This window comes from Typopeltis vanoorti, chromosome 6, assembly GCF_054136105.1.
Source record: "Typopeltis vanoorti isolate ZY-2024b chromosome 6, IOZ_Tvanoo_1.0, whole genome shotgun sequence".
Lineage (NCBI taxonomy): Eukaryota > Metazoa > Arthropoda > Arachnida > Uropygi > Thelyphonidae > Typopeltis > Typopeltis vanoorti.
Genome location: NC_143554.1, coordinates 84,676,644 through 84,691,278, shown reverse-complemented (window position 1 = coordinate 84,691,278; position 14,635 = coordinate 84,676,644). Strand labels below are relative to the sequence as shown.

General features: G+C 34.8%; 1 protein-coding gene across 2 annotated transcripts in view; it reads right to left on the bottom strand.

The window, feature by feature from the left end:
* Positions 1–14,635, bottom strand: part of LOC150105647 (serine/threonine-protein kinase Nek10-like) — a 268,426-nt gene that overhangs the window by 44,102 nt on the left and 209,689 nt on the right. For both annotated transcript variants that reach the window (XM_090394286.1, XM_090394287.1), the window contains exons 24-25: positions 11,377–11,526; positions 3,297–3,409 (exon numbers count right to left, since the gene is read on the bottom strand). In XM_090394286.1, coding sequence (XP_090250412.1) covers positions 3,297–3,409; positions 11,377–11,526 — 263 coding nt within the window. The remainder of the gene's footprint in view (positions 1–3,296; positions 3,410–11,376; positions 11,527–14,635) is intronic.

The following is a 14,635-nucleotide window of genomic DNA, read 5'->3' as shown; positions in this document are numbered from 1 at the left end:
ATTACTAACACCATGTTCCAACATAAAAATGTGCACAAATTCACATGGAGAGAAGAGGCTAGGAATAAGAAAAGTCTCATTGACTACGTTATTGTTGATAGTGATGTTTTCTCCCTGGTGCAGGACACCAGAGTGTACAGAGGATTTGAAATTGGAAGTGATCACTATTTAGTCTTGAGCAGGATAAAATTGAATTTCATATTGAAAAGAATAACATGTAAGAAAGTTTTAAAGCGAATAAAAGTTGAGCAGCTCTCAGATGTGAACTGTAGACTAAAATACGGAAATATTATTGAAAAGAAAATGAAAGAGTTTGAGAACAGGAATCAAACATTGGAGATTCAGTGGCAAACTCTGAAGGAAACATTGATTGATTCTGCCAGAGAGGCATGTGGTGAGGTTGTGTGCAAGGATAAAAAAATCAGAACTCCCTGGTGGACACAGGAAGTTAAAGAGGCAGTGAAGGAAAAGAAGAAAGCATATCAAAAGTTCCTGGCAAATAAGTCAGCTTTTACTCTTACAGAATACAGAGACAAATGTAAGAAAGCTAAACAGTGTGTAAAACTAGCTAAACAAAAGTCATGGGAGGACTTTGGCAAGAATATAGAAAATAAATATCAAGAAGGTGGTAAAATATTCTGGAGGTTGTTGAAGAAGCTTAGGAATGGAGGAAAGAGTGCTGTAAAAGGAATTAGAGATGATAAAGGTGAAATGAAAACAGGAGAAAAAGATATCCTCGAAGTATGGAGTAATTACTTTGAAAAACTGCTAAATGAAACAAGCAGTGATGTCAGCACAGTGATAAAAAACACTGACCAGGCATGCAGTCAGGAATACATATCCATACTTGAAGTAGAAAAAGCCATCAAAGGCTTGAAATGTGGAAAGGCAGCAGGAATAGATGATATTCGACCAGAAATGCTGAAGTATGGTGGTATAAGAGTCTTACAGTGGCTGCACTGCATAGTTCAGAAAGCCTGGGCAGAGGGACGAATTCCCGATGATTGGAGTAGAGCTCTCATAGTACCCATATATAAAAAGGGAAATAAAACTGAATGTGAGAATTACAGAGGTATTTCCCTACTGAGTGTTCCTGGCAAGATCTATGCAAGTATACTTGAGAAACGGTTGAGAAGAATTGTGGAAGAAAAGCTTGGTGAAGAACACGCTGGATTCAGGCCAAATAGAGGCTGTCAGGATCAGATCTTCACTTTACGACAAATAGTCGAGAAAGCATGGGAATATAACAAAGATCTGTATTTAAGTTTTGTCGATTTGGAAAAGGCATATGACAAGGTGCAAAGAGAGAAGCTATTCAATACACTGCAGTTATATGGTGTCAATGGGGTATTATATCAAGCAATACTTAGTCTTTATTTGAGTTGTGAGTCAGCAGTTAGAATTGAAGGAAGTACAGGAAGATGGTTTAATGTTAAATCTGGTGTGAGACAAGGATGTACATTATCCCCTCTGTTATTCATTATCTATATGGATCACATTATGAAGGAATGTGGTATTAAACCTGATATCAAAATTGGAGATGTTAATGTCAACTCTTTGCTTTATGCAGATGATGTTATACTTCTAAATAAATCTGCTACAAGTCTGCAAGATTCTCTGACTAAATTGAATAGCTGTTGTAATAGATATGGTATGAAGGTCAGCAATAAAAAGACAAAGACAATGAAAATAGGCAGAATCATTGAAAATGTCAACTGTGTTGTGAATGGAGAACCTGTGGAACAAGTAAAACATTTCAGCTACTTAGGCACAATTTTTACTGAAGATGGTAAACTAAATATAGAAATAGACAACAGAATCAGCAAAGCTGGTATCGTGGGAAGTCAATTGAATAAATTCATATGGAATAAGAAAGAAATTAGTCGGAACACTAAATTAGCTGTATACAAGACAGTGTTCAAACCAATTTTAACTTATGGATCTGAGAGCTGGGTCAGAAGTAAAACACTCGACCAAAGACTAGAGACCGCAGATATGAGAGTCCTGAGAAAGATTAGAGGCGTGAACAGATGGCATCAATGGCAATATCATATTAAAAATGAGGATATTAGGAAAGAACTTGACATTGTCAGCATCCAGGAATGCATTAGCAGAGCTAATCTCAAATGGTATGGTCACTTAAATAGAATGGGAGAGGAAAGATTAGCAAAACAAGTGTTCTCTGCCAGGTTAGCAGGAAAACGACCCAGAGGAAGACCAAGATATAGGTGGATTGATACTGTACAAAGTGCCTTAGACGATAGAAATATAAGATCTGATAATGTTGGAGTCTTGACAAGTAACAGACTGATTTGGAGGAAAATTGTAGATAGGAAGTTAGTAATGATGTAATTTTTTCATGTAGTACTGTCATATCCTGTACACCCCTTGAGGGTACATGGCAGGAATTTGATGATGAACTTTAATGAATAACTTCTATATTTCAGCAACGTCACGTTGCCATCTTCAGGAACATAAAGATATGGTATGTGCACGCAGGCACTGACAAAAGCAAATGAGGAAGAAAGCAAGAAACTAATATTGTTCCTAAAGTCCTAATGGTGCCCTCTGGCAGGCTAATTTGGTTGTCTTGGCCGTTGGGCTGAAGTTCTCATAATGTAAGTCTCCCAAATTTGGGGTAGTTTCATGCACCCAAATTTGTTGAGATTTGGAACGTTTTTTAGAGCTGCTGACGATTCCTCGAATAATCTTTCTTACTTAAACTTGCTACGGTGTATTATTTTAGTTTTCTTCCAACGAATTCTATGGTGGGTATCTAAGGCATGGTCTGCCAGCCCAGAGTGGCTGTACTGGTGAAGTTATTCATTAAAGTTGCCTTTAATTAATATACTTTATATGCGTTGTTAATTCTGTAAACTAATTACCAGCTAACTTATGTATAGTTTCTTTTTCCTTCATATTTTACTTATTATTCCCTATATAATTTACCTACTAAATTTAAGCTATTCTCATTTGTAATGCATCCTAATTTATTGTAAATAATGTTGTACCAATTTCTTACTACTGTACCACTGTTTGGATACGAAATAAATAAATTGTATTAACCAGGATAAATATAATGTTTTTAATGGTATTACAAATCTACTTATTTAATGCAGCAAACTACATACACACATATGCATGATGAATCAAAACTTTATTCTGAAAAATACTGATCCCCAAGTATATAAAGTTTGGGAAATACTGGTCTATAACCAAATCAGAGTTATCAGAATTTTATGTGCCTGTATATGCAGCAAGTCAAGCAAATTTCTGTTACATTATAACTGACTTACCTAAGTTCAGTTCTTTAAATGTTTCAGGCATAGTACCAATGTCATATTTCTCTTTATCATCAGTGTGGTGGGGTGAAAAAACTGCCATACAATTCCATAACTGTTTTTTTATTCTGAAAAAGTGCATTACAAAAATGACCACATTATATTACAGAATATACAAAATGTCATTTCTATTCAGTAAAATTTTCTATTTATACTTCAAAATTTGAATTTACTTAAAAATAATCAATGATACTTAATGAGTAATAAAATTATATCAATCAGAAAGTGACTGATGTAATTTTATCTCATTCATATTCATCCATTCTGTTTTATTTGGAGCCATTTTTTTTTTCTTCATATATATTTTTTTGAAATTTACAATCTTCAGAGATTCAAGTATAATTTTCCACTTGCTCCAGCCATTATTACAACAAATTTCAAGAATTAGCATTTTAAATTATAAATGTGATTTTTTTTTTTTTAATTTGTTCATAATTCAAACAGCAACAATGATATTAACTAAGAATGAACATCGAGTGATTCTGAATATTTTTTTTTTCTGATAATTTAAAGTCAACACAATTTACTATATAAATTTAGTTTTTTTTTTTTTAATAGCTCATTTGAAAATTAATGCTTCTTTTATATAGGAAGTTGTTTATGGGTGACTATAGAATTACGCATGTACCATAGTAAAAATTAATTTATTATACAGATATTTCATCTTATTTATCATAAGACATCATCAATGGGAACAGTGAGAAACAATGAGGAATTTGAACTGTGGTATATGTGTGATTCTATAGTTATGGATACTTCATGGGTCTCATTATAAAAGAAATTGTTTAAGGGTGAACACTTGATAACTGAGAGTAGACATCACATAATCTGAAAAAAAAATGCAGAGAGCTGACTAGGGTTTCCATCCAAATATCTAATCTTCACTCACTCGTGGTGTATCCCATTATTAGGTCATAATAGCACTTCATGGTATAAACCACACAAGAAAAAAAAAATTTATTGCACTTACTAATTTGATTATATAGAGAAACCTGTGGAGAATTCATGACTAAGTTTAACACATGTGAGCCACAGTAGTAGGTTTTTTATTACGTAAATATTTCATCCTAGGTATCTTAGGACATCATCAGTACAGTAAGGCAATACTAGGAATGACAAAAGAAAGGGTGCATATGTACAAAGGAATCCAAATTGTGTGTAGTGGCGCGTATCGGCCTGAACTTAAATTAAATTAAATTGAACTAAATTACTTAAATTAAATTAAAATTAATTACAGTTAAGTTATTATTTTACACAATTTTGTATGACAATTTCCCATACTTTAGGGATGACAAGAACATCATTGCGGTTTAGATTTAGTCTGTGGAGTAGGGCTTCAGCACGTTCTTTATATAAACGTTCATATTTATATGAAGATCTGTGTAGAAGCTTTGTCTTTTTCCAATGAATCTTGTGGCTTGGGTTTTCAACTCCGTGTTGAGCAAGGCCTGATTTATGTGGTTTGATGAGGTGGATATGGTCTTGATGTTCCGAAATGTGTTTAAAAACTGATCTGCCTGTCCAAAATAAGAGAGTTTACAGGAGCATGGAACCTTGTATACACCAGGAAGTACACTTTCACCTTGTATACATAGGTGAAAGTTTGTCTTTATGCGAGGGTAACAAGTTTTGGATTTGGTTGATGGGTTTGTACTACATGCAATTTGGATTCCTTTCTACGTATGTGCCCTTTCTTTTGTCATTCCTAGTATTGCCTTATTGTACTGATGATATCCTAAGATACCTAGGACGAAATATTTATGTAATAAAAAAACCTACTACTGTGGCTCATGTGTGTTCAACTTTGTCATGAACTTACTAATGTTTTGCTGGTTTTCTACTGAGCATCTTCAGAACACAAACTATGACAACCACACAGATATTAAGCTAAATCATTAGAACAATATGCTCAAACCAATAGTCTGGCTGTGTGCTATGTTGATGATCTGTTTGCTATTTGGCCTCTTCTTCCTATCCAATATACATTTTTAGCACATCTCAACAACCAAATTTCTAAAATAAACTTCATGATAGAAAAATAAAGTAAAAATTATCTCCTATTTCTAGATACACCAGTGACATCACTTCCTAATGGTTCATTATCCTTTTCTATTTACAGAAAACCAACACATATGGCAATAACACCGCCATCCATCACAAAAGTATAGCAACCTGAAACCACTTGCTTTCTATGGCAGGGCTATTTGTTCAAATGACAGTCCTTTGGAACTACACAAAAATATAGGTGAAAACTTTAATGAAAGACTCCTGAAACATGGTTTGGATTTCTGAAAAAATTGTAAACTATTGAAAAAAAAAAAAAAAAAGCACCAGATATTCCAATCTATAAAAAAGGAAATAAAGATGACTGCAATAACTATTAGGGAAATTGGTTTGCTAAATGCAGTGTACAAAATATATGCAGGAATATTAAAAGAAAACTAAACAATTATTGTAGAGAACAAACTACTAGAAGAATAGTATGGATTTCAAAAAAGGCTGATCTTTGCATAGACTTAATTGTTACTCTAAAATTATTAATCAAAATGAGAAAAGAATTTAAAAAAGAAACATGCATGGCCTTCAATGATTATGAAAAAGCCTTTGATAAAATTAATAGACAAAAATTATTTAAAATATTAACCAATCTAAATATATCAAACCAGCTCTTAAAGAAATATTTACAGGAAATAAAATAGCAGTAAAGTCTGATTAATCAGAATGGAAAGATATATCGAGAGTATGGCAAGGATCACTTCTACTTTTTAATAAATATATATATAATTATAACTTTATAATTTTATATATAATTACTTACTAATTTTATAATTACTACTTTTTGATAAATATATATATAAAATTATAACAATCTGGAAACAGCATGACCCATTTGGTATACAAATAAAATCCACAAATAAAGATATTATTATTTGCAAATGATCAAAATTGTATTAGCTACATCAGAAGATGATCTACAGAGATCAGTAAAATCATTTAATGAAATTTCAGAATAATATAATATAAGAACATTAAAAGTAAAGACAAAAATAATGCCATTCAAAGGAGAAAACTCAATGAGAAGTAAAACAGTGACAGATAATAAAATATTAGAACAAGTAAATACTTCCAAATATCTGGGATGTGACTTATCATATGAAGATGAAAAAGATATAGATGCAGTGGCGGCCCATACATAAGCACTGTGACACTGCAACACCCCAAGGAAAAAATGAAAAAAATTAAATTTTGTTTGTGTTTATAAATAATAACAATGCTTACAACATTGACTGAATAGTTAATAATTGGAATTGTTCGATTAACGCTTTAGATTACAAAACAAATACACTGCGATCTAATGCAGTGTCGGAATTATCACATTCAACCAATTGCAGCCAGACTCGCAGATATTTATTTACGCTTCTCATTGCACATAACTAGTGAATCTGACACTGCTCTTTGGGCAGTGTATCGTATGCTTGCGCACGTTATTTCTGTGAGATACGAAAGGGTGAACTATTTTTTGCAAATCTTATTTTATTTTGTTAAAATAACATATAATTATTTATTTATTATAGATACAAGGCTGAATTATGACGGGTGTAAATGTTGAAAATATGAAAAGAATGATTTTTTTCAATTATGGTTACATGAAACAAATACACTGCGATCTAACACAGTGTGAGAACGATCGTGTCAATTGCAGGTAGACTCGCCGATATTTGTTTATGCTTGACTGCTCTTTGGGCAGTGTATCGTATGCTTGCGCTCGTTATTTCTGTGAGATACGAAACTTTTATTATTGGTATTTATTCGTGGTGAGGGCGAAATATTTTTAATAAAGCAATTTTTTAACGTATAAATGTATTTATTCATAAATTGGTTACTGATTAAGAAAAAAAATAATTTTTTAAAATTTTATTTTGTATATGCAGCACCCCCACTTAAAATTTTCGCCGGCCGCCACTGTATAGATGTTAAAATATCAAATTTTGTTCAAGTAACCAGCATGAACATAGGGAATAGTAATATCATTACTGTGGTATATTGAGAGGGATGTGAGGAAAAAACTAATTTGCTGATCTTGTTCATCATAAGCATGGAAAACCTATCTTGCAGACATTCTGCTCATGTTTCAACTGTAACAATATAATGATAATTTTCAATACCACATTTAAACTGGCAGATAATTCTCATAATGATAATTTTTGTTGTCCTCTTTCAACAATCAGTTCTCAGTGAGGTTTGTAACAGTGATGATTTATCTTTCTTTGGGCATTGTTAAGTATTCATTTTAACTTTGTTTTATTTCTTTATCACTTTTCTGAACTTCACAAAAACAAATTCTATGGCACATTTTTGTTTTTAGACACATGAAATGTCACAGAAAGTTTTTCACTTGGTTATAAACTTAGATGCCAAGAAATATATTCTTGTTTAATCCAAGTGTAAGCAAACAAAGTTTGCACATGAAGTGATATCACAACTAGGCCCCTTGTATATATGGATGCTAAAGTAATTAATATCAAGCCTCTGGGATACTTAGGCAATTATAGGATACTAAGGTAATTAATGTGAAGTCATTAGTCTGAGTTAAATGTGATGAATAGAGAAATTAGGACTATCGAGATTAGCTGAAATAACTAGAACAGGTTTAAGTAAGAGAGAGAATTTGGTGAATGATGGAGTAATGAATAGTATGGAAGTGATCGGGAGTCAACAGAATGCAAGTACAAGAGGTCGATAGGAAATGAGATGTTGTGAAAGTGAGGGAGTAAGTAAAAGCGTGATGAGGGAAAGTAATGAAACTGGGAGAGTCATGCTGGAAAGTGTAGAAAATGAGTTCATAAAGGATGGAGAAGAGAGAATGAGGGGGGGGGGGAAGAGTACTGTTGATGATAGCTGATGAGTTGCAGCCAAAAAAAGTAGTATATCAAAAGGGTAAACGTGTGAATAATAGTTCATTTGAAGCGGTCTGGTGTGAAATAGTGACAATGCAACCAAATATACAGTTGGTTGCTGCTGTAGGCCAGGGGGTACTAGGGGTGATGTTGAATTCCTGCATCAGCAAATTAGTGCAATGAGCGCAGGGTTAGTGATTATTATGGATTTTAATTATGGTGATATTGATTGGAAGGAGGAAATATCACGTGGCAAAAAGGAAATGGAATTCATACACCTTCTAAGAGATAATTACTTGAATTAAGAGATAATTACACGAATCCCTTCAGGCACATAACTGAAGGGACTCATGGTGTGATGGTGTTGGATCTGGTCATAGGTTCAGAGGACATATGCATAAGCAAGGTGTCATTGTTACCTCCAATTGGTGAGAGTGATCATGCAGTATTAACTTGGGAGGTTGCAAAATTTGTGGATCTCTCTCTTAAGAGGAAATCTCATATATGGAACTACAGGTTAGCTAATTATAACCAGCTTCGGAGTGAGCTTACAGCCATCCCATGGCAGAAAATATTGCAGGGGGAAAGATGTTAGCAGTGCATGGGATATAATCAGCAGGTATCTGAGGGAGGCAATATCAGAGTGTATTCCCATGATCAAGAAGATAAACAAGGTAGGTGTTAGATGGATGAGTAGTATTATGAGGCTTGATCTGCAAAAAAAGAAAATGTTATAGAGAATTTACAAGGAGAAAGGTGATCAGTACACTCATGAGCAGTACAAAGCTCAGGCTAGAAAGGTTACCAGCATAGTAAAAGCTAAATCAGATTATGAGAAGACCTTAGTCAAGGGGATCCAGGGTAATTCCAAAGAGTTCTTATGCTATGTGGCAAGTAAAAGGAAAAACGACTCTGGAAGGATAACCTTACAGGGTGCTGATGGTATCAAGGTGACCAAATCAGATGTAATAGTAGAGTTACTGAGTGATCAGTGTTCAAAAGTCTATCACCCAAGTGAAGATATCTCTGTACCTGTAGCAATAACTGATGTGAGAATTGAAGTTAATGAATCAGAGGTACTTAGTATACTGCAGAATTTAAATGCAAACAACACTGCTGTAGGTTTAGATGGGATATCAGTTCGGGTGTTACGTGAATGTGCAAAGGAATTGTCAACACCTCTTACTTGGTTATTTAACTTAAGTTTCAACTCTGGTATGGTCCCTAGGGAATGGAAGGAAGGCAAAATAGTTCCTTTGCATAAAGGTGGCTCGACTGGTGTGGTGGAAAAGTATTGGAAAAGTTGGTTAAGGACAGAATTCAAGAATGGGTGGATCAGAATATGATACTCTATAGGGGCCAACATGGTTTTGTTAAGGTTGGTCCTGCCTTAGCAATTTATTAACTTTTTATAATAGAGTGACATCTGAGTTGGACAAGGGAAATGGCTACACAGTGATACTTCTGAATTTTGCTAAGGCTTTTGACAGGATATCCCATGGAATACTGTTGTGCAAATTAGAACAAATGGGGATGGATACTAAACTGGTGATATGGATAACAGAATGGCTCATGGAGAGATACCAGAAAGTAGTGTATGGAGGAGCAGAGTCCAGGATGAAGCAGGCAACCAGTGGTGTGCCTGAGGGCTCTATGCTTGGGCCATTATTGTTTAATTTGTACATAAATGATATAGGAAATGACTTAAAGGGAGATATTCAGTTGTTTTCTGATGATGCAAAGTTGGGTAGTGCAATAAAAAATCAATCTGATGTTGAGAGTTTGCAGGATGATTTAAATAAGCTGGGAAAATGGGCAAAAGGTAATGGATGTCAGTTCAATGTGGAAAAGTGTAAAGTTATGCATTTTGGGATTAACAGATTACCAGCTGTGTACCACATCGATGGAATGGTACTCCAAGAGATTGATGAGGCTGGGGACTTGGGGGTGTTGGTGGATAGGAAGTTGAAATTCAGAGGGCACATTGCTAAGGTTCCAAGATAGCACAAAGGATTACTTGGTTATTGAACACACAACATCCAGAGATAAAAAGGTTATTGTTCCTCTTTATAAGGCAATGATACTTCCACATCTGGATTATTGTGCTCAAGTCTGGTCACCTGGATTCCTTGGAGATGAAGTGGTGGAAAGGGTTCAGAAGAGAGTGACTAAGTTGGTGAATGGTGTAAAAAATGCACCCTACATTGATAGATTGAGAGCTTGTGATTACAGAGGTTGGTTGATAGGCAGAGAAGAGGGGATATGATAGAAACATTTAAATTATTAAAGATGCAGGGAAATATTTCAGCTGTGTGATAGTGATGGAAGAACAAGAGGTCATCCCTGGAAAGTAAGGAAAAGTGTGATTAACAAGGGTGTGAGAACTAGATTTTTTGCTTGGAGAGTGGTGAATGAATGGAATGCATTGCCTGACTCAGTTGTGAGTGCTTCGTCTGTAAATGAATTCAAGAAGAGGTATGATAGATATTGTTTTGATAGTTTGAGTCTCCGTGATGAGTCTTCTGACTCCATGGAGATACCCATATTATAATAATAATAATAATAATATACAAATAGCCTAGTCCTGAAGATATTTTATGTGTAAACTTTGTTTGCTTACACTTGCATAAAGGATTAAACAAGAATATAATTTCTTGGCATTTTTAATTTAATATGAAATATCATTCTCCAATGACAGCCTTGAAAACTAGATTATGTAAAACAGCTATGGAATTTATAAACATAATGGAATATAATAAAAGCAATGGCTGTTGCATTACTGACTCACTGAATGTCAAGTTGAAATCTGCTTATCAATTGAGGCCATTACAGTAGTACACTACCAGTCATACTGCTTTCCAAATTCTCCTTGAATTTATATAAATATTTATATATATAACATAAATATAATTATGATTATTTATCTATAGCAAATATAAACCAGGGACTTTATTTGCCATCTTATAAAAATTTGTAAAGATTATAAAGACTGCTACAATAATCCAAGCTTCATGGATATAAAGATTGAACCTTAATGAAATCGTGTTTACAATGAACAAGTTTATATGTATATGCTATTTGCATATTAAATAATTATGACTATAATGATTTATTCAACATTATTTCCATATACTTACTGGTTTCTTTTATGTTTCTCCAACTTTATTTTTTCTTGTATTATTTCTTGATGGACAGTAAGGTCATTAATATAACCAACTAATTCTTCCACACACAGATTTGCTACCATCAAAATATCTGGCCGTTTATCAGGATCAACTGTTAAGCAACTGCAACATACCAATTGTATTATATGAAAAAATTACACAATGCAAAATATTATGAGCACAGGGTGAAAACTATTTAGTGAAGATTTCTGTTAGGTATTAAAACATTTTTAGTAAATTCAAAGATTATGTACAGGTAATGGAAAAAAATTGGAAACAGTGACATGTTTCAATTAATATGACATTGGTCTGACATGGGAATCTAGTACAGCTTGTATTCTTTGAGGAAAAGACTGTATCAGTGCTTGAAACTCAACAGAACGAATTTTATACCATTTCTCCAAAAGAAACTGGATCAATTCGTCTTTGTTCTTTGGAGGTGAGAAACATTGCTTGAGAGCTTGCTCCAACATGTCCCATAAATGTTCTATAGGATTAAAGTCTGGCAACTGGGGTGGCCACGGCAGATAGGACATCTCACCATTATGTTCTGCAAGAACTTGAGTATTATCCTGTTGAAACGTAGCTGGCTCTGTAGGAGAAAAGTGTGTCAACATGGGATAAAGATGATAACTTATGATTGAAAGATAATGTGCAGCCTCCACTTTGCCTTCCAATACAACTAATGGACCCAAACCATGCCATGAGAATACACCCCACACCATTACTGAACCACCAAAACCTTTCACAGTTAGAAATTCAGGCTGGTAAGCTTCCTTTGGTTGATGCCACATACGTATTCGTCGTTTGCATCAAAAAGTGCGAATGGATTCATTGGATCATATCACATTCCTCCACTGTTGTGTAGTCCACTGTCTGTGTTCTTTGCACCATTGGACAAGATGGCATACATTGACAGGAGTGATCAAAGGCTTGTATAAGACAACCCGACCATTATATCCAACTTTGTGTAGTTCCCGGTCCAGTGCAGAGTTTTTGTTGAACTGTTCACACAATTGCTCAGCAGTAGCCTGCCTATTTTTTGTGGTACAGCACACTAATGCTTGAACATTCCTCCTTGCAGCAAGCATTTTCGTCCACTATTGCATTTCGCTAATGATGTTTGTCCTGTCGACTGCCATGCTGATATAACTTTAGAGACTGTTCTTCAACTAACATGTGCAATTTCAGCTGTTCTGGTCATAGATGCACCTGCCAGCCTGACTCAAACAATCACATCCCTTTCAAACTCACTGAGATCCTCCTAGGATTCCATTCTAATCAAATCAAAAATCAAATCAGCTAACGCCTTTTATTCCCTTATAGAGAGTAGGCGAGGCCTTTATACCCTTTCTAGCTTTTGGAGACTGAGTTGGCAGTTCAATCTCGACTGGTAGTCAATCAGAGATAGCTGGCCCATGTCCATCACTAATTATAGCAGCCACCGATGAAGAGGCTGGCAAACAAGTGCTGCCATCTCTTGGTACCTAACCCTAACAAGATATGTTACTGTCTGAAATGTGGGTACTATGGTTGATTTTTTTGAGTTTATGGGATAAAAAACCTGAGTTTTCAGGAGGAAAACCCGCTTGCCCGTGCCAGAGATCGACTGACTTGGGAATCGGTTGAAGAAAGGCATAGAAAAAGTTCCTCCAGTCGGCAACTAGACTTGAACTTAAGTCTGACTTCAAGCGGCCAAGCGCAGAGGACGCAAGCACCACTTCCACTGAGCTACACAGGCTTCTGGATTTCATTCTACTATGCAATAAACAGCAGGACTCTGTTTGTCTCTATACACATGTCCCCAGGAATGTTGAGTACATCTGCACATCAACTGCATCTGTGTTTGATGCATTGTAGACTCTGCATTGCAACTACCAATAATGCGACCCGATAGCTCAGTGTTTCCATTTTTTTTTTTGTCCATTACATGTACTGCCTTGAAGTTTCACTTTGGTAAAGAACAGTCTCATAAAAACTTTTAATTTTCATACAAGAAAAACTTTCTCTTCTTAAAATAATGAATCACTTAAATTCTAGCCAAAATAATGGCAACATCCTTCTGTAACCAATTTTTATGCTATTCAGAAGCCTCTTACCTATTTAGAAACCATACTCTCCAGTATGGTTTCTGCTTTCCATAGAAAATACTGCTTATATCACTCGTGTTTGAACAAATTCTGGAGAAGGGCTTGAAAAAACTCAAGTTATTATTGATATTTTTGAGGATTATGATAGGATATGGCACAAATGTTTTCTGCATACTCCCATCTGTTGGATTTTTTGCAACTTGGCCAGCCATTCGATGCATACTGAGGACATAAAACTTTTTGCCCTCAAATTTTTCTACAAATACCCAAGTAATTAAAGCATCCAGTAAAGACATGTAGGCTCTGGTATTTCAAGTACTTTCTTTCTTCTATATATTAATGAATTTTTTATTGTTGGGTGCAAATCCTAATCAAGCTTTATTAATGGTATATTAAACTCCATCTTATACTGAAAATCCTGTAACTTATACAATAAGTTACAGGATAAAAATGCAAAACCTGCATTTTTTTTTTAAATCAGTTCCACATGTGAGACTGATTTAAAGTCTCATGGTACAGTGTGTGTGTGTGTGACCTACGTTAAGAGAGGAGGGGGGGGGGAATATATTCTTTTTAAACAGATAGCAGTTGTAGTCCTTGGATGACACTTTCTGGATAAGGCTGTTCCTATGCAGCTAGATTGAAATTGTATATTGGACACATGCTACTCAGGTTATTACTGTTCACTGAGCTGGCCTTCATCATTACTCCAATTTTCAACTCAGTGAACATTACCCATAAAAGTGTCTGTAGATAACACATTAATGCAGAAATACAGTATCTGTGAGATTGTGGTCTAAACAAATCTAGTGAGTGATCAATTAATATAACAACTAGCTAACCTCTTCTGGATGTCATCAAGAATTTTTATTTAGTTTTTAGCTGAATTACTGAGTTTGGCAGATTTGGGATTTGTACAGGGTTAATGGCTGGACAGGCAAAAAAAATAATGTCTTGAACAGAGATGACATTATTTCCTTCAGCATCCTAGCTACTATCTGGGATGCCATCCCATAGCTCTGTTCAAAAAGGTCTTGCAAAACTCAAAACTTCTAACTCACCCACCTCTATTCTTTTATATAGCTTTCTCCCCTCAGCATCCAGAAATAATTAGTCTCCTTGAAATGTACCTTACTAAAGTG